Consider the following 25,776-nt stretch of genomic DNA (forward strand, 5'->3'; position numbering starts at 1 on the left):
TTTTCTAGCCAGTGAGAAAGTTCTCTCCATCCTACTGCACTCTTATTTTGCTAGTCTCTTTCATGAACTTAGCAAATGCTTTCTGAAACTCCAAATGGATACTATTCATGAATATCCCCTATTCATTGTACCAGTGACCTTCTTAAATAGCCCAGCTACATTAGTCACTAATCAGATTAATTCATTTCATTCCAAGTAAAGCCTGATTAAGTGCTCAATCTCTTGAATCTGAAGACAGATTAGAGTAACTTTGCCACACTGAGGTATACTATTAATAGCTTGCCAAACAAGTTAGTATGCCTAATTCAAGTGGAAAATTATTTGGTAAAAAGAATATGGAAAGACAGTACAAAGTAAAGGATACTTAATTAATCAGTTTAAAGACCAAAGAGATGGACTCCTGTGGTGCAATAGTCATGCCCCTGCCTCTAGTTCAAAAGACCTAGTTTTAACTTACACCTGCCCCCAGAGTGTCTCCCCAAACAGCTCGATTAAAACTAAATGCAAACTAAAAGAGCTGAAAGGCAATTACGATGCATAGCAAATATTGTCCTAGCCTATGGGGAAATACCAAATGAGTATTTTGCATCAGTATTTACTGCGGAGAAGGACATGGAAGATATAGAATGTGGGGAAATAGATGGTGACATCCTGAAAAATGTCCATACTTTAGAGGTGGTGGTGCTGGCCAGGATCTAAATCGGGTGTATCCAAGAATTCTGTGGGAAGCAATGGAAGTGATTGCTGGGCTCCCTGCTGAGATATTTGTAACATCAATAGTCACAGGTGAGGTGCTGGAAGACTGGAAGTTGGCTAATGTGATGCTACTATTTAAGAAAGATGGCAAGTAAAATACACTTATACACAATGGTTAGGCCCTGGGAAATGTTGCATAACAAAGAGACCTTGGGATACAGGTTTATAGTCCCTTGAAAGAGGAGTCACAGGTAGATAGGATAGTGGAGGCGATGTTTGGTATGTCCTCCTTTATTGGTCAGACTATTGAGTACAGGAGTTGGGAGGTCATTTCGCCTCTTGTGGAATATTGCGCACAACTCTGGTCTCCCTTCTATCAAAGAGATGTTATGAAACTTTAAAGTGTTCAGAAAATATTTAAAAGGATGTTGCCATGGTTGGAAGATTTGAGCTATAGGAAGAGACGGAATAGAATAATACTATTTTCCCTGGAGCATTGAAGGCTGAGAGGTGACCTTATGGAGGTTTATAAAATCATGAAGGGCTTGGATAGGATAAATAGACAAGAGTCCAGAACTAGAGGGCATAGAGGGCAAATGGGACTACATTAGGTTAGGATATCTGGTCGGCATGGACAGGTTGGACTAAAGGGTCTGTTTCCGTGCTGCACGTCTCTACATGACTCTATGCTGGCAAATTTTCACATCCCAAGAAGGAAACTAACCTTTTACAAAGTCAGCCTGCATTTTCCAGCAAAGTTAATATCTATAATGAATCATTACGTTCAACAGCAAACTATCAATTCAGTAGATATCCTGATCAATGGAAAAGGTGGTCTGAAGCAGAACAGGAGTGAAGGGGAAACAGCTGAATTAAGTCACGAATGGGAAACAATGAATGCATGAAGGCAGTGATGGATCATAGAGAATTCAGGAACGGATAAACAGCTTGAAGTCAGGAAATATCTGTGCTATTTCATAAACCAAACTGCTAAAATACTTCATAAACTAACAGGACTGTAAATGTTTGAACATGAACATTCACAGAGAACCCAATAGCTCGCATTGGATACACTTTCCATTGCATTGGAATCTCTCTTACCTACTTGATTGAGATGCTGCCTAGAGTAAGGCGGAGAAAAGCTATATCAAGAACACTCTTCTGTCACTCAACCATAACCTTTTACTGTACCAATATATTCAGTAAGCAATTTTACTTCAAAACAGTATATGGAAGTAAGTCTTAAGCCAGCTGCAGATAATGACTACAAATTATGAGAAATAATAGTCGGTCATTTGACCCTTCAAGACGACTGCACCACGATTTTCGATCTCAGCTCCACATTAAAGCATTAGTATTGCATCTCGTGATTCCTTGGCAGAATCACCAAATTTCACGATGCAGGAGACAGGAGACTGTGTCTACACTGACTAGCTCTCTGAATGAGCATGACCGAAATTTCTGTTAAAGCAAAAAGTACCATGGTATAGTGCAAATTGAAGAAGGTTATCTAAGATTACAGAGATATTGCTCAAGGGGAGCTTAATTTGGATAAATGAGAGATATTGTATTTTGCTAATACAAAGTATTGATAAAACAAGGACAGGACCTGTCCAATTAATAGCAGGACTGAGTAGTTTTGTAGAACGGAAAGATCTACGGGTTCAGGAACATTATTGTTTGAAATTTGCCTCATGGGTAGACAGGGTGGTTAAGGAGGCCTTAAACACACTTATGGGAGAAAGTGAACAGACCCTTCAGTCCAACTCATCCATGACGGCCAGATATCCCAAACCAATGTAGTCTCACTTGCCAGCACTTGGCCCATATCCCTTCAAACTCTTCCTATTCAGAAACCCATCCAGATGCCTTTTAAATGTTGCAATTGTACTAAACTCTACTACTTCCTCTGGCAGTTCATTCCACACTTGTACCACCCTCTGCGTGAAAAAGTTGCCCCTAAGGTCTCTCTTATATGTTTCTCCACTCACCCTAAACCTATGCCCTCTAGTTCTGGACTCTCCCCCTCCCCCCTCTCTCCTCCCCCCTCCCCCCTCTCTCTCCCCCCCCCCCACCCTCCCCCCTCCCCCCTCTCTCCCCCCCCCCCACCCTCCCCCCTCTCTCCCCCCCCCCCACCCTCCCCCCTCCCCCCTCTCTCCCCACCCTCCCCCCTCTCTCCCCCCCCACCCTCCCCCCTCCCCCCTCTCTCCCCACCCTCCCCCCTCCCCCCTCTCTCCCCCCACCCTCCCCCCTCTCTCCCCCCCCCCACCCTCCCCCCTCTCTCCCCCCCCCCACCCTCCCCCCTCTCTCCCCCCCCCCCACCCTCCCCCCTCCCCCTCCCCCCTCCCCCCTCTCTCCCCACCCTCCCCCCTCTCTCCCCCCCCCCCCACCCTCCCCCCTCTCTCCCCCCCCCCCCCCCCCACCCTCCCCCCTCCCCCCTCTCTCCCCCCCCCCCACCCTCCCCCCTCCCCCCTCTCTCCCCCCCCCCCCCCCCCCCACCCCCCCCCCCCTCCCCCCCCCCCCCCCCCCCCCCCCCCCCACCCCCCACCCCACTCCTCCTCCTCCAGATAATACTACCCTTGAGGACCTCCTTTTTGAATTCCTACCTCACTCTCTGTAATCTCCCCTCAGAGTCTTCCTTCCTACGTCATTGGTTCCAAGGTGTACAATGACCTCCTGCTGGCCCCTCTCCCCCCCTAAGACATCCTTGATCCTGGCAACAGGGAAGCAACACACCATTGTGATTTTTCGCTGCTGGCCACAGAAATGTCCGTCTGCAACTCGGACTAGACAGTCCCTTAACACAATTTGATCTCTTGGAAGCTGACATACCCCTCATTGCATTAGAGCCTGTCTCGATACCAGAAACTAGGCTGTTCATGATACGTTCCCCTGAGAATCCATCACCTTCTACATTTTCGAAAACACTATACTCGTTTGAAATGGGGATAGCCATTCCTGGAGTTTACCCATCTACATGACTGTATTTGCGACCTTCCCTCCTTCCTATAACTGCCATCCATCACATCCCCTTGCTCTTGTAAATTCCTCATTGCCTCTAACTACCTCTCCAACTGATCCATTCAATCCGATAGACAGATTTGCAACCAACGGCATTTATTGCAGATATAATCCTCTGTAACCCGTAAACTCTCCCTAAACTCCCACATCGAACAGGAAGAGCATATCACTCTACTGAAGGCCATTTTTGCTTCTTTTAATCCACAGACCCAGAAAATACCACTGTCTTGTTCCTCTACAAAACAGGTTAAATCAATAGCTATAGCTTATATTAAGTTTAATCAAAATACATAACTCAATAAAACAATCAACAAAGAACCCACTACTGCAGACTTACTGTAAGGCCACACTTAAAATATCTACTTATCTGTTTCTGTGCTGTGACCTCTCCCAAACAGGTTCCTCCAAAATTTGTTATGAATTTCACTGTTTGCTCATTTTCCCAGATGCACTTCTATGTCCAGCCATACATGAATTCAAACAGCAAAGGCAGTAACTGTGTAGTTTGAAAGCTCTGTCAGTTAGCAGTGTGGGTTTCTTTCTGTCTCCTGCACTGATGTCATGTGCTTCCTTTGTCTATTCCTCTCCTTTTCAAAAGTGCTGTTGTTTTGACTTCTTTTCCTCCAAATTTCCAAAACAATGCAACAGCATATAAGACAGTAATTGCTGCTCCTGGAATTTGAGGAAATCACCACCAACACCTAAAATACCTCAAAAAAGTAGTAGCTGTTACAGCCAGACATTTTTCCAGTCTTCCACCTTGGATTCAGAGATTATAGTCAAGAGTGTGGTGCTGGAAAACACAGCAGGTCAGACAACATCCGAGGAGTAGGAGCATAAGCCCTTTATCAAGCCCTTAAACACACATCTTCATTACTCAGACCTTTGAGTCAAGAGAGTTGATATACCATGTTGAGGTTGCACAGGATTTGGTGAGGCCTCTGAAGTAGTATGCGCAGTTCTGGTCACCCTGCTATAGGAAGTGTATTATTAAACTTGAGACGGTTCAGAAAAGAGTCATTAGGATGTTGGTTCAGTAACAAATTTTTCAAGATATTTGGATAAGTTCATGAACAGGAAAGGTTTGGAGGGATATGGACCAAATGCAGACAAGTGAGACTTTAGTTTGGAAGCACATTTGGCATGGATTGGTTAGACTGAAGGCTCTATTTCCAAGCTGTATGACTGGTTTTATAAAAGCATGGATGAGTTTCAGCAGTCAATGAGTTGAAGCAAAAAAGGTTCTGATGTTAGAGGTGAAATAGGTGGCATTAGCAACTGTGCAAAATGCGGTAAGTAGGTCTGCACTAAGTCAGGGTCTGGGCATCTAAGGCATCGGAGGGAGGTGCAATTTGTTAAGTATTTTCTGAAGTGCAGCAGGATTCTTCAATTTCTTAAATATATACTTTTGTAGGGTTTCAGACATAGAAATTTTGCTGGGCAATTTCCCTATTTCACAGGCACATCCTTCAGAGTCTATTACAATGAGGACTCCACAGGGTTCCTACTCACACCTCCAATCTTTGCTTCAGAAACAATTATCTGTCCATCAAAATATCTGGGCCATATCTGGAAGGGAAATGATGGGAATGAGGGTTGGTGGTGGTGACATTACCAAGGATAAATTCTGCTGTGGAATATATAAGCAATAGATTAGATTAGATTACAGTGTGGAAACAGGCCTTTCAGCCCAACAAGTCCACACCGACCCGCCGAAGCGCAACCCACCCATACCCCTACATTTACCCCTTACCACTATGGGCAATTTAGAATGGCCAATTCACCTGACCCGCACATCTTTGGACTGTGGGAGGAAACCGGAGCACCTGGAGGAAACCCACGCAGACACGGGGAGAACGTGCAAACTCCACACAGTCAGTCGCCTGAGTCGGGAATTGAACCCGGGTCTCCAGGCGCTGTGAGGCAGCAGTGCTAACCACTGTGCCACCGTGCCGCCCACAAAAGTGAGAGCAAGAAGAGAAGCAGCTACAAATGAAATACTGGTTATAATTGGATAATGATAGAAAAAGGATATTTAAAATGAAAGCGAAGAGGCAAGTCTCACAACCCAATCCGATCAACTGGAATAGATCCTAGCCTACCCTCAAAACTAGGATTACTTTGAATGTACTTTCTATTCCAAATTTTTTGAGATATGGATGGAAATGTGGCAGTCTAACAGGTATTGAAGTATTAAACTTCTGGATATTAGCAATTCAAGATTTAAGTATGATTCCTCTTTAACCTGGTTGCCCTTTTTATAAACTGCACTCTCCAAGCTCCAACGACGTTTACTGAAATTCTTCCTCAAGTCCTGTTTAGCTAAATATTCTTACAAAAACAGCCTGAATCCACCTATGTGCTCAGCTCATGAAAATCAAAAAGTCTTAAGTATTGAATTGTAAACATTCTTTAACTACTGATATGGAGAGGAATAAACAGACAGCTGTCGTAACTCAAACGGCAAAAGGAGGAAATTAAAACAGACATTTAAAATACATTGGCAATATTGTAAGAAACTCTGCACTTACGGTCGACAGCACTTCACCAGTGTCTTCAATACATTTTCTATGGAGCTTGAGAGAGAAACAGAATTAATATTTCAAGCCTCTGCAATATTCAAAACAGTTCATCAGTAGCTTATGTTGTATATGAAATCTGAAAACAATTAAAAATCAGTTACTACTTCCCCAGCTACCTCTTCATAACTACAGCTACTACTTGCACATAAATTAACATAGCAGACATTGTTAAGCATTCAATTTAAGATACAACTCTACTTAGAATGCAAAGGACGCTCTAACACAAACCAACAGGATTATACATTCATACCAACTTATATACTCCGTTTGTGTTTCTTTATAGTTTAGTTTGAAAAGTCATTCCCTGCTTCATTTTATCTTCTCCTGATGTTCGGAACTACAAATGTCAAAATAAATGACAAAAAAAACTGCCAAAGCAAGTATGGAGCAAATTTCTTTTCTAAATGCATGAAGAGAGAATTTGCTTCACAAGTTAAAAAAGTTAAAACAAAAGATGAAAGTTCAAATAAATGTCTCGAAAATTTCATATCAAAACATCTTGAACAATGCAGCTATAATTGGATGTTAATTCACACTCTAGTTTCTTGTGAAATATCACTCCAATAACAAACAAATGCAGTTTTCTGGTCGTGGCCTTGAATATGACAAGAGAAACAAAAAAAAATCACATGACTGCACATATGCAAATAGATGATTTTGCACTTTATTTCTGTTACATTTAACCAAATATTTTAATCTATGTAAGATGCTTTTAACAGTTCTTCACAACGGTACTCCACTACACTATTAGTATTGCATATATGGCATTTATGCAAATAGCAACCCCAAACCATCTCAAACAGAAATTTAAATGCAGTGCAATGTTCTCAATAGTGGTGTAATGTTATCATTTTGTTTTTAAACAAATGATGCACAACAAAAAGATGCATTTTAGTAAAAATGTTACATCTGTGTGATAAGCACCACATTTATAAAAACATGCATTATTGATCGGGCAAACATATAAATATCTTCCTTACCACCTATGCAAAACACTAAGCACACACGATTTAGGGGAAGAGAAGCCTTGTCGGAATGAACTGAATAATAAAGAGAAATAGGTCAGACAGGGCACAGAAAATCAATAGATTAGAAACACTGCCATATTAGCACTCAATATGAGTACATGACAGCCTTTGACATTTAAGTGGTGCTCACACAGTCATTTCTCACCTCAGCTTATGTATTTTTAAAAGTATACTTGAGATGAATAGTAAAGCAAAATCAGTTTAAACAGCACCATTGAGAATAGATCGCACTGCACATAAGTAACAACAATTTTGCAACTATCAAGGGGAAAAAAACTGAAGATTTGTCACAAAAGATTGTGCTAATTGAATTTGATGTCAGTTATCAAATTGTTGCCAAAGAAATTCATCATGGAAAGTAAACAAGTTCAAAGTAATCTTTAGTACACTTGCAATTAATTAAGAAATGCAATGACAACATTCAACAGCAAAGTTTGAACAGATTTGATCTCTTAGACATTAAGGAAATGGGGTTGCAAAATGATCAAGATTGGAAAATAAATATTCTGATAAAATTTATTTTTGCCCCTCGCTTATAAAAGTTGAGAGGAAGAGCAATCCTGATGATAAACAATTGGATAACAGACAAAGGAAAAGATCTTTGTATCGAAAAACAAGAGAATCAGTTTAGGTGAAGGCAAGAAGAAGCAAGTACACAAATCTTTGATGTGAGCCATTTATTGATTCTATAATAATAATCAACGTGCAGAAAAAAAAGTATGAATCAGGAAATTAGTAGCACATATAATAAGGGAAATATAGTGATCATGGAACGCTTTAATGTTCATGTAGTCCAGGGAATCCAAATTTGGAGGGATATCTACATGATAGTTTTATTGTGTCCAATTAGAATGTTGAAGAATCAACTACGGAACAGGTTATTTTGATTTCTGACTTGGGTAATGAGAACAGGTTGATAAATAATTTCATAATACATGGGCCTTTATGGAGAGCGCCCATAGGATGGTCAAATTTTGAGGCGCCAAAACATGCAGCAGAATATGCAGCTTATCTGAAGGTGGACACTGCGCTATCGGGAGCAAAAGGAAGGCTCTCTTGACATGTTTTCTGCAATAACTGGTTTATGTTGGTGGAATTAATTAGATGGGGCCTATATTTTACACGCAGGTTAAAAGAATGAATGAGTTAAATCAAGACTCCAAGAGGGCATGAAAGGAGCAGCACCAAACACACCTAAAAAATAAGGTGCCAACCTGATAAATTTGGAAAAAAAGAAATAAAATCCTGCAGATGCTAGAAATCTGAAATAAAGACAGAATGCTGAAAAAATCCAAGAGGTCTGGCAGCATGTGTGAATACAGAAACAAAGTTAATGTATTGAGTTCCATGACTACTCTTTGGTTTTGCAGATGACTGCTTGTGTGCCAAATAGCAAAAGCCAGTAAATGATAGACAAGACTAAATGATTTCACAATCAACAGATCAAAGCACTGCAATCTTGCCAGATCCAATCATGAATGGTAAACAATTAAAAAATTCACTGGAGAAGGATTCACACACATCTCTATACTCCAAGAGTGAGGAACCCAGCACAGTGAAAAGACAAAACTGAAGCATTTGCAACAATCTGCAGCCTGAATTGCTGAGTGAACAATCCATCTCATCCTTCTCCATAGGTCTCCAGCATCAAGCATGCAGTTTACAGAATATTCAATTTATTCACTGTGGTATGAAGAAACAGGTGAAGCTACTGTGTACTACCAAAGCTACAAGCTCTCAACGTTCCAGTGATAGTACTCAAGACTTGTGCTCTAGAGCTTACCAAGTACCGAGCCAAGCTGTTCTAGTACAATTACAACACTGGCATTACACAACAATGTGAAAAATTACCCAGGTATGTCTATACACGAAAAACAGGACAAAAACAAAGAACTGGGGATACTGCAGATCTGAAAAACAAAGTGCTGGAGAAACACTGCAGATGCTGCAAGACCTGCCAACTTCTCCAGCACTACGTGCATTTCTAACAATACTGATTCAACAGTCTACTCTCGTTATCAGTAAAGCATCAGAAGGGATCATCAACAGTGCTATCAAGCAGTACCTGCATAGCAATACCCTGCTCACTGATACTCAGTTTGTGTTCTGGCAAGGCTACTTAGCTCCTAAATTCTACATAGCTTTGCTTCAAATATGGAGAAAAGACAAGAACAGCTAACCTTAACGTCATTGCCTCATTTGACTGATTTTTGGTATCAAAGAGCCCAAGCAAAACTAGAGTCAATCAGACACCCAAAAAAAGCAAGATATATGTGGTTGTTTGAAGTTTGCCATCTGGAGTTCTGGTAGTGTCACAAATCCAACCAACTATTTTCATCTGTTCTATCAATGACTTACTGCCCTTTGCAGAAGTGGATACGTTCACTGACAACTGCAAAATTTTCTGCACCATTTGCAGCTCGCCTGATAGCAAAGCAGTCTATGTCCAAATGCCATAATACCCGAATGGTATTCAAGCTTTGACTGACAAATGGCAAGTAACATTCTGCACACAAGTACGAGGAAATGACCATCTCCTGGATAGAAGGCAAAAACAATGACTGCAGATGTTGGAAACCAGATTCTGGATGAGTGGTGCTGGAAAAGCACAGGAGTTGAGGAAGCATCCGAGGAGCAGTAAAATCGACATTTCGGGAAAAAGCCCTTCATCAGGAATACAGGTACTATTCCAGCACCCCTAATCCAGAGTCTCCTAGATAGAATCTAACCCCTCGACATTCATTGTCACAACCACCATTAAATCTTCCACTATCAATATCCTTGGATTTCCATTAAGAACACAAGAACTAGAAGCAGGAACAGACTATTCCTCAAGCCCGCTTCGCCATTAAATAACATCACAGATGATCTCAACATGGCCTCAACGCCATTTTCTTGTTCATTCCCATAATCCTTCAATCAATGCAGTTAACACTGTTCTGAATAGTTCTGATTGCCTCAATGTATTAGCTTCATATTTCATAGATTGTGCAGATAGATTCTTTAGAGTGCACAGTGCCTGTTATGGGCCTTATTTTGATCATGGTCAGCAATTTATACTCAGAAAAAGATACCAACTATTTATCATTTCCATGCAGTCAAATACATTTTTTTTTGGGTTTCAGGGCAGTGTTTTGAGATTTCAAATATGTATTTAAAATTTTTAATTTAGTGGTTTTCTACGTTATAGTTATAGCACATAGAACAAGTAACAGATAGTATTCCCAACATTCCCCCGAGCATTTCAAATGAACAGAGTAGTCAGTTCTACACAGGTATACTAAAACTCGGTAGTGTCTACTCACTTTGGGGAGAATTTCACTTTCTTTGAAGGGAACAAACTTGACCAAACAGGTAATGAATAGTACCTAGGGTCTCTCAGTGAGTCTGCTCTCAGTTTTCCATTAGTGAGGATGACAGTTTTCCTTCTAAGAAAATACATCCAATTTAGTTTGCAAGCCAATTGCAGTAACATACTTGCTACAACTGCTGGAGACCCCACTTCTGCCTCACAGATATCTATCTCAAACTGCAGCAATGTTGTCAGTTATGCAAGAACAGTTATGAACCTGTTCATCCTCATGTCGTTGCGCGCTCTGTGAAGAGGAGAAGTGCATTGTATAAGCTTAAGAGTAAAATCAGAGTCACGCAACTCAAGGAAATCCACTTTACTAGCTGGTCATTGCAAAGTAGCCTGCATGTCATCAACTAGAAAATATAAAAAAAAACTTTGTGCAATTATGATTGTAAATGATTCACTTTGCCACACCTCTTATAGAATAAAACCAGAAGCAAGCTTGACTTACCTCATTACCCCTTACCCAAAAAATGCTCTTTATTAATCAGGAGCCAAATAGCAGAAATAAAATGCCTTTTAAATCAATACAGTCAAATTCTAATTCAGTAATACTGCAGCAATACATAAACATACGCTTACTTTGGAAACCAATTTAGTCCAAGGTGTTCTGTCTTTGAGTACAAAATTCTTTCCATCATTTCATACAATGGTCTCCATGGCAGCTGCAAGTCTTCTCTTGATAAGAGTTCTTTTTTTCTAGGTGAAATAGACAGGAAAAACAATAATTTACAAACACATAACTGAACGTGAACAAATACATTGCAAAGATAATTTTTAAACCTTGCTCATACTGCTTTTTTTTTAAAAAAAAACTTTTTTGCACTTTCCACGTTTGTTGTTTCTCTTCAGCTTACCTACTGCTGTTTTGGCAACCTATTCTTCTCCAACAAATGTTTTGTTCTCCTTAGTGCTGCCTGTATCACTTATTTTATGTTGATCTGATTTCAAAATCAGATTTCCCCTCAGAATATCACTTCTAAGCAACTGCACACCCAAGCCCCTTCAGCTATCTATTTTATCTGCTCTTATTTTAAAAAATGCAAAATATGCATCATGTGGATAATGACAAAAGGTGGCCTTAATCAGGGTTACCAATTGTAAATTTAAACAAGACTAAAACAACTGAAGAAAATATAAAAGTAGTGCGGATCCTAGAGACCAGAAACAAAACAGAAATTCTGGGAAAACTTGGGAGGTCTGGCAGCATCCGAGGAGAAAAGATCAAGTTAACATTTCGGGTTCAGTGACCCAATTCTGAAGATGAACCCAAAACATGAACTCTGCTTTCTCTCCACAGACCTGAAGATAGTGAGAACTGCAGATGCTGGAGATCAGAATGGATAAAGAGTGGAGTTGGAAAAAGCACAGCCGGTCAAGCAGCAGCAGAGGAGGAGAGGAGTTGACATTTCAGGTCCAAACCTTTAATCAGTCCCCTCCTCTGATTCTGCTTGACATGCTCTGCTTTTTCCAGCTTTTACCTTCTTTTCCAGTCTTTATCTTTCTCTCCACAGATGCTTCCAAACCTGAGTTTTCCAGCAACCTGTTTTTGTTGTAGAATACATATCGTACACTATATGATAAAAATCTACAGAGAAAAGCCCGAGACGGCCTCTGTTTTTTGCAGGCTGGATGCAGAAGTAGCATTCTACATTTTTAAAAAACGTTTGCAATCTTTCTTGCCCTGAATATGATCCTGAAAGACTGAAGCGATTTGAATTATAGGTGGGACACACAATATTGTTGAAGAAATGTTACCCTGATCAATCTGTGAATACAGTCCACAGTTTAAAGATGCAGCCGTGTAAGTGATATTAAAGAAATAGTTGATTAAAAATCATTAAGCCACTTGGAGAAAAAGAAAGAAATGGAAGGAAAGTGATAAACAAGTTAAATGTAACAGTCACAGGGATGCAATTGAGGTCAAACAGGATCAAATTTGAAAAGGTTGCAAATAGCTTCTCCCAATTGGAGATAATTGTGGAGATTTGAATGTAACTTTTAGTCATACAGATATTAAATGCGTTTAATGGAAACTAGGAGCAGTAATTGTTAGAGCATTGCTTTCTACTTAATTTGAATTTGCATCTCCACAAGAAAAATGTAAATTGTGCACTTTTGTTTAAAAATGTGAATCGAAAATCAAGTTAGAATGTGATCTGAAGGATGCCAAAAATAGCTTCCCACACACACAGATCACAGCATTGTTGCAAATGCAGAGAATTGAGGAGAGAAAGAAGTTAATCATTAGAAGCTATACCTCCTATCTGCATAAAAGGTTTACCAAATCTGTGTATATGTAGACTGTGTTCTTGGAATGTCTGAATAACAAACAGAGGAATCACTAGTGAGATTTTCAGAAACAAATTAAAGCTGACTTCAAAACAATCTTTAACACTGAGAACTGCAAAACAGCAGTTTGTTTTTTTTAAATAGATATTTTTATTGAAAATTTAACATGTTTTTACAAGTTTGTAAACTTGTAAAACACAAGTACAAACACTAATATACAATTAAATATTAAATAAATAATAGCCAAAATCTGTCAAACAACAAGAAAAGATAGAGAAGAAAAAGAAAAAGACAAAACTCAACTAACTACTAATCTAACCTATAACTAACCAGAGTGTATGATCAAATATCTTATATTACTCAAGAGAAAAAAAGGATAACATAGTAATTAAGTAGTGAAGTACATGCTCGGAACGAGTTAACATCAAGTTGTAATAAAACCCGTATTCATGCGGGATTCCTCTCGCAAGAGGCCCCAGATCAGCCAGAACCGTTACCTCAACTAGATGAAAGCCCTTGATAGAATGGCTGAAATATCTGGTATCTATGTAATTCAAGAAGGGCTGCCATATTTTACAGAATAATTCAGTTTTCTGGTGCACCATATTTGTAAGGAAGTCAAGGCAAATACATTCCATGATTAATCTGGGCCAATTCGGAAGTCCTGGAGGGCCCTCAGCCACCCAGTTTACTCAGATATTTTTCCTTGCACAGGACAAAATGGAAAATAATTTCCTCCCATGCACATCCAGAGAAGATAAGCTCAAGAAGCCCAGAAGAGGAGATACTGGATCTACTGTAATTTTCATTCAAGATTTCTGTCAGGGTGTTTACTACTTTGATCCAGTATTTGCAGATCTTACGGCATATTCATAAGCAGTGTGTCAGAGGGCCCACCTCTGATTTACATTTGGGACACACTGGAGATGCTCCTGCCCTAAATTTTGCCAATCGTTCCGGTGCCATATGGGCCCTATGAAGTATCTTTAACTGAATGGCCTGGGTTCTGTTACAAATGGAGATTTTTCTGGCATTTTCTCCAAATGTCATTTCACATTTCTGTATAAATTTCCAGCCCCAAATCCTGATCCCATGTTCTAAGCAGACGGTCCATATCTTCCGACACTTCATCGTGTAATAAATGATAAATAGTGCTGACCGAGGGTACACCCACTGGCCACAGCACTCTACGTTTTCTATCTAATAGTGTAGTCTTCTTCTGTACGTAATCTCGAATTTGGAAGAATCGAAAGTGATCTCCGTTAGGTGATCCAAATTTCTGATGCAACTGTTTAAAAGACATCAGGACCCCCTCCTCAAACAGATCCCCCAAACAGGAGATACCCCTAGATCTCCAGGATTTGAATGTGGCATCTGTGAACCCCGGTTGAAAACCCCATGCCCCCATTATAGGAGTATAGGGGGACAGGGGGATGTTTTACGTGAGTTACCCTCGTTTTTCCACATTATATTCCAAACTTTAATTGTATTTAGTACTATAGGATTTTTACAGTGGTCCGTAATGATTTTCATCTTATCTAAAAATAAGAGGTTAATAAGGAGGGCACTTTACTTGAGAAGCCTCAATGTCCAGCCAGATTGATTGCGGGTCATACAAGACCCAATCGGCTATGTAGCTTAACAAGGAACTTAACTGATACTTCCTAAAGTCTGGAAAATCCAGCCCTCCCCTTGCCTGTGGAGGCTGTAGCTTCCTTAATTTAATGAAGGGCCGTCTATGATTCCAGATGAAAGAACCCAGCCAACCAGTATCGGCCTCGGCAGCATCACCGGGAGCATTCTCATAGCGTATAAGACACGGGGCAAGACATTCATTTTAAATTAGGGCTATTCTGCCTAGCTAGGAAATGGGAAGGTCCTGCCTCATCCTTTCCAATAGATGCACAAAATTGGCCTTGTATAGCTGGCCAAATATTGGGGTGATAAAAATGCCTAAGTATAAGATACCCTGCAGAGACCACCGAAAGGGGAAATGGAATCCGTCCAATAAGTGGGACCCATCAACATGGCCTCCAATTTTGAAAAATTAATTTTGTAGCCTGAAAATGCACTAAATGTATTAATAACTTGGATTAAACGAGACACGGACATCAGAGGACTACTCAGAAAAAGATCATCATCTGCATAAAGGGTAATATTATGTTTACCTGTACCAACCCTCGGGGCCATTATATTAGTCAGCCCGTATACCCTCCGCTAGTGGCTCAATTATTAGCATGAATAGCAACGGTGAGAGAGGACATCCCTGATGGCAGCCCCTACCCACGCCGAAGCTATCCGAGCCTAATCCATTGGTGATCACAACTGCTTTGGGATCATTATACATTGTTGAGACCCATTTGACAAATACCTTTCCAACGCCAAACCTTTCCAATGTATTGAACAGGTAGGACTATTCAACCCTGTCGAATGCCTTCTCCGCATCCAATGAGACTACTATTCCTGGTATTTTTTTCCTGATGACAGATTTGAATCACACTCAAGACCCTTCTAATATTATTAGATGATCTATGGCCCTTGATAAACCCCATCTAGTCCTCTTTTATGATATATGGCAGTAGCCTCTTTAGCCTCAATGCCAATGTTTTAGAAAGAATTTTAAGATCTAAGTTTAGCAAGGATATTGGTCTGTATGATGCACAATCTTCTGGATCCCTTACTTTTGAGAATAAGGGAGATATTCGCCTCTTTCAGCGAAGGTGGGAGGCAGCCCCGACTATATGAGTAGTTATACATGTCCATAAATGGGTCAGCAAATACACCTGTAAACTCTTTGTAAAATTCAACCTGAAAGCCATCTGGGCTAGGTGCCTTACCACTCTGAAGTTGCCTGATTGCATCCAGTATTTCCTGAGTTGTTAAGGGAGCATTCAGGACCAATACCTGTTCTGGGGTTAAATCGGGAAAGGCCAGGCTTTTAAAAACATACTGCATCCTCCTGGCTCTATCTTCACAATCCTGCGATTTATATAAATCAAAATAAAACTTTCTGAAGATTGTGTTGATCCTTTTGTGATCGTGAGTCAGAGTACCAGCACTTTCCCTGATAGCCATGGCCTTTTTTTACCTTGCGAGAAATGCTAAGTATCTATCAGGTTTATCGCCAAATTCATATCATCTTTGTTTTGCAAATAGTATTTTCCTCTTTGCCATTTGGGTGAGCGCAATATTCAGAGCTGTCCTAAGGGCCGTAATACTTTGTGCTTTGCCAATAGAATGTCTGTCAACGGATGCTGTTTCAGCTACTTTTAAGCGAGCCTCAAGTAGACGCTGTCATTCTCCCTTTAATTTTTTCTGGGTCACCAAGTATGAAATGATCAGACCTCGATAGTCTTCCACATCATTGATGGATCACTAGCCATACCTGAATTAATTTCCAAGAAAGTTTTAAATTCTTGAGAAAAATATTTTACAAATTTATTGTCCTTCATTAAGAAGGAATCCACATGCCAATGTCGGGGGGGATGCCTCATTGTTCCTAGCCTTGATTTCCATATACGCAGCAACGTGATCAGAAATTACATTAACTACTTTACAGGATGATATTGAATTTTAAGTCGTCGAGAGGACAAAAAAAATGTCAATTCTAGTGTGACATTTATGTGGATTAGAGTAAAAAGAGAAATTTCTGCCTTGCGGGTGGCACCTCCACACGTCTATTAATCCTAATTCTTAATTGAAATCCGCCAATTGTCTGGATCTGGGGGACACACCCGCAGTACTCTTGGGTATCCTGTCTATATCCGGGTCCAATATGCAATTAAATTGTATATAATTGTATGACGAGCACCAAGAGCCGTCAGTTTGGAGAAGGCTTTCCTTATAAATTTGGAAGGATGCGCCGGGGGATAATACAGATTTAAAATCCCATATTCCTCTCCGTTTATAAGGGTTTTAATTAGTATATATCGTCCAGATTCTTCTTTGATCTGACTTAGGATTTTGAAAGGGAAATTCTTCTGAATAAGAATGACTACTCCCCTACTTTTTGAGCTGACGGAAGAAAAGAAGGCCTGATCAAATCCACCTTGTCGTAATTTCAAATGTTCTTTATCCAATAAATGTGTCGCCTGTAGGAGAGCTATATCAACCCTTTCTTTTTGGAGGTTTGATAATATTTTCTTCCTGTTGATTGGTGAATTACCTCCCTTGACATTCCAGGTGCACCATTTAATCGACTACAAATGTACTACAAAGCTAAAGTTCAGTGAGTACCCTACCGCCCCCACCCCCCACCATCACCTGGATATATTTAGTGATGTTAATATCATACTTCAACACATAAAACTAAAAAAATTACAGTCTCAGCAGATAACAATTAAGTATAGTAATACAAAATAACAGGGGGAAACAGCCCCTCTTTAAAAAGAAAGAAAAAATAAGACAAGGTAGAGACCCCTCCTCACCCAAATCGACTAGACCACCTGGCCTATATTTTTTTTTGAAAAAGGGGAAAATCGCAGAGTGGAGAAGAAATAAGCACCCCTCCCTACCCCCCCAGAGATAATATTCAGCAATAAAATAATAAAAGAGAAAAAAGGGTGAACTGGGGAAGAAGGGCAGAACAACATCATTCACCATACGAGTTAACTCTCACAATTTATCTAAGAGAGTCCAAAAATTCTTTGGCCTTCTCCAGCGCTCCGAAGTTATACACGGACCCTTCGTGGCTAAAACATAGCATCGCTGGGTAGCGCAGGGAGTACTGAATGTTTAAATCCCTTAAACGCTTCTTCATTTCCTCAAACGCCCTCCTCTTTTGGACCAGAGCTGGGGAACAGTCCTGAAACAGCATAATCTTGAATCTTTTGTAAGTCATGGCTTGGGAATCTTTCCCAAGACTTCTGGCAGCTTCTAGGAGCATCTGCTTCTCCTTGTTCTGGCTGCAGTGCTACAAGACCGGGCGGGGGCGCTGGTCCAAGCCGGACCTGTGTATTGCAACCCAGTGGGCCCATTCTACCCTTACCTGGCTTGATCCAGCCTCCAGATTCAACAACTGCGGAAGCCACTGCTCCAAACACGTTATAAGCTGGCCTTTCTCTTTCCATTTGGGAAGACCCAGCAAAAGAATATTTTTTCGACGACCTCGAGGTGATCTTCTAAGGCCCAGACTCGCTGTTTAAGAATCTGGACCGGACCCACAGCCGATTCTGCAGCAGCCTCAGATTGCAGTCTTTAGCTCCGTCCCTCCAACTCGATGTTCGATCTTTTCTATGTCTTGGTCATGCTTCTGCAGCGTAACTGACAACAATTCCCATCTGCTCCTGGACTCTTCTATGAAGACGTCGATCTTCACTTCAAGCTTAGAAATCACTGCAACAAGGCTCGCCACCGTAGGTAAGTACCCCGGGGTGGCTGCAGACGCCTCTGCTGTAGCTGGGGAGGGTGGGGAAGGGGTTCCTGTCTGCTGCGAGCATTCTTTCCTTTAGTCATTTTAATGGGGCACTAAACTGCTCAAGTTTGGTGCAAAATAATTAGCTGTATTAAATAAAAGCTATTTTAAATGATTTGATAGGTGTAGTGGAGGCAGCAGCCCATTTTGCCCGAGTCTTGGGCAGAGCACTACAGAGCTTAAAAATGTGTTGCTGGAAAAGCGGAGCAGATCAGGCAGCATCAAAGGAGAAGGAGAATCGACATTTCTGGCAAACGCCCTTCTTCCTGAAGAAGGACTTTTGCCAGAAACGTCGATTCTCCTTCTCCTTTGATGCTGCCTGACCTGCTGCGCTTTTCCAGCAACACATTTTCAAGCTCTGATCCCCAGCATCTGCAGTCCTCACTTTCTCCAGATCACTACAGACTCAGACTTGCTGGGTCGCCACCATCTTGGATTCCCAGTTTGCTTTCCTTTTATAAAATAAGATGTAAACTAAAAAGCAATGTATATGAGATAGACCATGGAACATCAGATACGGAAATATAAATGACCACAATCAAGACAGAAATTGAAAGAATTATCTTGACAGACAGACAGTCATGGGACTAGACAAGCACGTAAGCAGGAATTGCCACTGGTTGCACAAACTTAATTTCCAGGTTTCAATGGTGGCTGGTGCATCCATGAGACAGAAAATAATATAGATAGCCCATTCAGAGATGGTCATATTGCAGATTAGAGGCATGTAGACAAATAGATTATCCAAATTAGATGTCTCACTCACTAACTGGCTTTACATTCTGGATACAGAGGAAGGTGAGCCATGGCACCATGTGTGGTCCAGCACTACGAAGGACTAAGTGGGGCAGCTATAGTGATGAGATTCACTAACTCAGGGAAAACACAAGGTGTTTCTGGGGCATGTCAGAGACAGCCGTAGATCAGTGTGAGAGCACGTACATAAGCAAGCAAGAATGCGTGCAGTGAACAGCCAAAGATCATGGCCCATATTGGTACCAATACATGGGGTGGAAAGGTAATAAAGGTCCTGCAGTCAGAATTTAAGGAGCTTGGTACAAAATTGGCAATCAGGACCTCAAGAGTAGTAATCCCAGATTGCTTCCAGCCCCACATAAAAGCAAGCACAGAAATTGTAACATTAAAATAATTATCACCAGAGAAAAGAAAAGCACAAGAAAAACTAATGGGGTGAAAGGTCCTCTGGACCTGATGGGCTGCATCCTAGGAATTTTTTTAAAAAGTTGCTACAAAAATTGTAGACACACTGATATTGTTCTTCCAAGAATCCTTAGATTCTGGAAATGTCCAAGAGGATTGTATAACTACCCACATAACACCCCTTTTCAAAAAGAGTGGGAGCCAAAGAATAGGTAACTATAGGCCAATTAGCTTAACATCTGTCATTAGGAAAATGTTAGTCATGAAGTACGAAATAGAAGAGCGTTTAGCAACACACAATTTAATCAAGCAGAGTCAGAGCAGCCTCGTGAAGGAGAAATCATGCCTGACGAATTTATTACAGTTCTTTGTGGTGGTAACAAGCAGAGGAAATAAAGGGGAAGCACTGGATGCAATACACTTATGTGAAATAGGTTTATTGAATACCTAAGGTTACTTAAAGTAAGAGCCCCTGGTATCAAAATAGTATATTAACTTGAAAGCGGATTGGCTAACTAACAAAAGTCAGAATTAGGATCAGTGGGAATTTTCAGGACAACCTGCAACTAGTAAATGTCACAGGAATCAGTGCTAAGGCCATAAGTATTCACAACATATTTTCATGACTTGGACAGAAGTAAACATTTTTCAACTGATAAAAATAGGTGCAAAAACAAGGTGAGAGAATCATAGAATCCCTACTAACCCTCCAAAGAGAATTGCACCCAGACTGATACCCCTACCCTGTCCCTGTAACCCTGCATTTTCCACGACTAATTCACTTAGCCTGATCATCCATGAACATGATGGACAATTTGGCATGGCCAATCCATCTCTGGGCTGTGGGAGGAAACCAAAGCACCCAGAGAAAACCCACGTGGATGCGAGTAGAATGTGCAAACTCCACACAGACTGTCACCAAGGTTAGAATCAAATCCAAGTCCCTGGCACTGTGAGGCTGTAGTGCTAATCACTGAATCACCATGCCACCCTTAAATCAGGATCCACCCTTAGGATAATACAAAGAAGCTACAGAGGAATATAGACAGGTCAATGAAAATTTGGCAGAAGGGAAAAATGTGAGGTTATGCAGACAGAAAGAATAGAGTATGTAGTTAAGTAAAGACTGCAGAAAGCTGAAGGAAAGAATGATTTGCAAGTCCTTGTGCATAAATCAAAAAAATTAACATGAAAGTTCAGCATTAGATACAATCTTTTATTTATATACTATATCGAAACTTCATCTAAAGTTTAAAAAAAGGTCCATTCGTATATCTCTAAACCTGAAGAACAATCCTAACTTTCCAGCCTCCAATGATAAATTAAGTTGCTCACCCCTGATAAAACCCCAATACATCTCCCCAGTGCTCTTTCTGAAGGTCTTTACACTTGATCTGCATTGTCACATTCTGAATTGCCAAATTAGTGATTACAAGTCTTATATCGGATGCCTTTATTGTTTATTGTCATTTATGTGTCATTTACAGTATACTGACTTTTCTTATTAATCCACCCAAGTTCATAACTTCACATTTCTCCCCATAAACTACATTTGCCATGCTTCTGCATGTTTAATCATTGTCACCTTGAAATCCAAAATAATACTCTTCACTATCTACTCCATTCCCAAATGTCATTTGCAGCCATTCTCAACACAGACATCCTAAAAAGTAATGACTGCAAACGGATTCCTGAGGAGCATCACTGCACCAGTTACCTGACTGAAAAACATTCACTACCACACGTCCACTAAAACATACTCACAAGAAAAGTAGTTTAGAACTTAAATGCACTTATTAATGGTTGGCAATTGTTTGCAGTAGCACATCTTCTCGTAACATAAACTAACTAACTTTAATAAATAAACTAACTTACTTGAGTAAACTGATTAACAATCGTGTGAATCCTTGCATCATGCTAATTTCAAGTTTAGGCATGACAACCAATTCATACACCTGCTTAACAAATAGAACGTGATCTTCTTTACTGAATTTTCTTCCATATAATCGGATATATCTGGAAAACAAAATACAAATTTGATAAATATTCCACATCGATAACCACGAAATTTTAGAAATAATACTAAATACTAGGCAGTCATCACATTTTTGTAAGGGTTACAAATTCATGGACTCATCAACCTGAAATATAAATAATCATATTTGGACATGGACAGCTGGAGGTTTGACTGCCAAGAGTAAGAGAAATAAATATCAGGGATGAACAATGGGCTATAATTGGAGGAGGAGAAAGTGAGGTCTGCAGATGCTGGAGATCAGAGCTGAAAATGTGTTGCTGGAAAAGCACAGCAGGTCAGGCAGCATCCAAGGAACAGGAGAATCGAGGTTTCGGGCATCAGCACATCTTCATTCCTGAAGAAGGGCTTATGCCCGAAACGTCGAATCTCCTGTTCCTTGGATGCCACCTGACCTGTGCGCTTTTCCACCAACACGTTTTCAGCTATAATTGGAGAACTATGGAAGAGAGTTATTGGATGTGAGGCCATGACAGGATTCATGCACAAGGTTAATAACTTATATTGATATAGCCTCTATCCTAATAAAGCATTCTAAAGAATTTCACAGAGGCCTTATAAAAAAGTTAGACAAGGACAATTAGGTCATGTGATTTTAATGCACATCTTAAAGAAGAGCAACAAGGTACAAAGGAAGAGCAGCAAAAGTAGGGTGTTCCTTGCTTTGAGGTCTAAGGTTGATAGCACACCCATGGAAGTTGGAATGATTGAAGATACTCAATGAGCCAGGTTTAGAGAAGCACATACATATTAGAAGGTTTTGAGGCTGGGACTGGAGGCAATTACAGAAATCTCAGAGGTGCCTGAAAATAAGCACAAGGAAGATGAAGGCATTACTGGGCCAGGAGTCAAAATAGGTCAAGTTACCACATGGGTGATAGACAGGATTTAAATCAAGGTAGCATAAAAGTGATAGAACTTTGGCTGGATCAAGTTCATGCAGAACCTAAGATCGGAGGCCACCAGGATAGTATTTGAATAGCTCAGTCTGGCAGGAACAATGGCAAAGATGTTGGCTTGAGCACTATTTCGACTGAAGGAAAGTGAGAGAGGGTGATGTTACGGAGGTAGAAGAAAGCAGTCCTAGTAATGATAAGAGCATGAAGTTGGGTTCAGAGTCAAATTAATAATTAAGATTGCGAACAATCCAATTGACTCAGATAGTTGACAGTAAGAGACAGATTATGAGACAGAGTTCATGTAAAAGCTTTGAGTTTGCCCAATATTTCACTGGTCAAATAAGAGGCAAAAGGTGAGGTCATGCCTGATACATGTGCAATCTGGCATTGCATTTTCAGATGGTGTCCCTAAAGGCTGCATGCACATTAAAAATAGGAGAAGGAAGATTAGATCCTTGGGGAACTTCAAAGCAAACCATGCAAGAGCAGGAAAAGCAGCCATAACAACAGATTCGCTGGCTACAATTGGATACTTGAGAGTGAAGTTAGGTAAGATGGTTTTGAACTAGAAAATAACGGAGTATTGTCTAAGACTGCAGATAGATCAAGGAGTGATGCTCATAATCATAGAGGATATCATTCATCATTTTGATCAGTACCATTCCTGTGGGAAGAGACAAAAACCTGATTAGAAGAGCTGTGGGAATAATCCCAGAATTAAAATCCTGTGCCCATCAGATATGATTGAACTTGCTGGGGCTTTTTTCGGTCAATAGGAAGATCTGAGTACTGACCTGTTGCGAGGCCTTTATCATTATGAAAGAGTTTATGAGAAAGACACAGAAGATGCTTCCACATGTGGGCAAGAACAGCTTGAGGAGCCATCAATACAAAACAGTCACTAAAAAATCCAGTTAGAATTCAAGAATAACTTCTTTGCTGACAGAATGGAATGCTGGACTCCACAGGAATGATTGAGATGCATTTACAAGCTAAACAGATTAGATGCATTTACAAACAGATTAGATGCATTTACAAGCTAAATAACCATACAAAGGAGAATAGAATCCAAGAGTAAGATGATGGAAGAAAGCTAATGTGGAGTATAAACAGCAACACAAACCTGTTGGGCCAAATTACCTGCGTTTTTTCACTGTAAACAGTGATACTAGGCATTTAGGAGACAATAACATGAATCAATCATGTATTTCTCTACACTATTACAAAAACAAAATCTTTGCTCATTGATGGCTTGTGCTTGACATGCACAATAATTCATGTTTCAGTTTATTCCAAGTTAGCACTGGACTCTGAATATTAGTTTCACACCTACTCTTTAACAAAACCTGAACTCAAGTCATGGGATGGGAAGTGGCTGTCAACAGCATATGTACCATAATCAGTTCATTTTCCATGACCTATTTTCCAATCCTGGATTTCTGTTTTATTGTTTCTTGTTGACGCGTGTGTGGGGTGGTAAACAAGAAACAAAAAAAAAACAGAAATCCAGGATTGGAAAATAGGTCATGGAAAATGAACTAATTATAGTACATATGCTATTAATAGCCACTTCCCATCCCATGACTAGGAAATGCCTGAAATGTTTCACACTGTCTCTTTCCAAGTCATATGCGACCATATTTTCAAAGAAGCACGTGGTCATGGTAACATATACTAGAAGCAGGCAAGGTTATGCCAGATTTTTCCTCAACACTCATTACTACATGTTCATTTCTGAGCTTCTCTGCTTTAAAAGAAAACAAACTACTGCAATTGAGAAATTCAAGCATCAGGTTTTACCATTCTCTATCTGGGCCATTAAGTTTCAAATGTTGCTCCAAATTCCTTAAAGGTGTTTGACTGTAGAAGTTCCCACAGAAAAATGAGAAAAAGCCTTTTTAAATTATTTCTACATAAACTGTATGTACATTACTACAGTCATCACCTCACCCTTCAAACTTACTCCCCAGACAAACTGTCCTGTATCATCGTAAAATTATGGAATAAATGCCAGTTCTTGTCAATTCATTCATTCATTGTCACTCCCTTTGTAGGGCTGTTGGCATCATCTCATTTCTTCCCGTGCTTTCTTCAAGCCTCCCTCGGTCCAGATTTCAACATTAAATCACAACTGATTTTCATTTTTGCTTTTGTTTTATTCCTCAAATTCTTTTTCAATTGCAGCCAGATAAGAGTATGGTTCATTACCTGGATTATACCTCTTCCCACCCTACCTCTTGCAAAAATGCCATCCCGTATTCCCAATTCCTCTGCCTCCGCTGTATCTGCTCCCAGGGGGACCAGTTCCACCACAGAACACACCAGATAGCCTCCTTCTTTAGAGATCGCAAATTCCCTTCCCAAGTGGTTAAAGATGCCCTCCAACGCATCTCGCCCAAATCCCGCACCTCTGCCCTCAGATCCCACCCCTCCAACCGTAACAAGGACAGAACATCCCTGGTTGCTCACCTTCCACCCTACCAACCTCCTCCCTCACTTCCATCCAATGCCCTAAAGGAGCCTTCCACATCCAAAGTTTCACCTGCACATCCACCAATATCATTTATTGCATCCGTTGCTTCCGATGCGGTCTCCTCTACATTGGGGAGACTGGACGCCTCCTACCAGAGCGCTTTAGGGAACATCTCCGGGACACCCGCACCAATCAACCACACCACCCTGTGGCCCAACATTTCAACTCCCCCTCCCATTGTACCGAGGACATGGAGGTCCTGGGCCTCCTTCATCGCCGCTCCCTCACACCAGATGCCTGGAGGAAGAACGCCTTATCTTCCGCTTCGGAACACTTCAACCCCAGGGCATCAATGTGGACTTCAACAGTTTCCTCATTTCCCCTTCCCCCACCTCACCACAGTTCCAAACTTCCACCTCAGCATTGTCCCCATGACTTGTCCTACCTGCCTATTTTTTTTTCCCACCTATCCACTCCACCCTCCCCCCGCCTCCGGCTATCACCTTCATCCCCTTCCCCACTCACCTATTGTACTCTATGCTACTTTCTCCCCACCCCCACCCTCCTTTAGCTTATCTCTCCGTGCTTCAGGCTCTGTGCCTTTATTCCTGATGAAGGGCTTTTGCCCGAAATGTCAATTTTACTGCTCCTCGGATGCTGCCTGAACTGCTGTGCTCTTCCAGCACCACTAATCCAGAATCTGGTTTCCAGCATCTGCAGTCATTGCTTTTACCTCGTTGGAAATCATGTCCATACTTGGCTCTTTCTCTCTGCAACTCTACATAAAGTTTTATTTTTTATTCTTGATCTTGCTGGACTGA

The 25,776-nt window shown here is 40.8% G+C and overlaps 1 protein-coding gene across 1 annotated transcript in view; it reads right to left on the reverse strand.

Annotated features, from left to right (window-relative positions):
- Positions 1-25,776, reverse strand: part of LOC132819766 (proteasome activator complex subunit 4-like) — a 190,210-nt gene that overhangs the window by 148,168 nt on the left and 16,266 nt on the right. The window contains exons 2-4 of the mRNA XM_060831502.1: positions 21,424-21,564; positions 11,265-11,381; positions 6,249-6,293 (exon numbers count right to left, since the gene is read on the reverse strand). Of these exons, the coding sequence (XP_060687485.1) occupies positions 6,249-6,293; positions 11,265-11,381; positions 21,424-21,564 (303 nt within the window). The remainder of the gene's footprint in view (positions 1-6,248; positions 6,294-11,264; positions 11,382-21,423; positions 21,565-25,776) is intronic.

This window comes from Hemiscyllium ocellatum, chromosome 10, assembly GCF_020745735.1.
Source record: "Hemiscyllium ocellatum isolate sHemOce1 chromosome 10, sHemOce1.pat.X.cur, whole genome shotgun sequence".
NCBI classification, from domain to species: Eukaryota; Metazoa; Chordata; class Chondrichthyes; order Orectolobiformes; family Hemiscylliidae; genus Hemiscyllium; species Hemiscyllium ocellatum.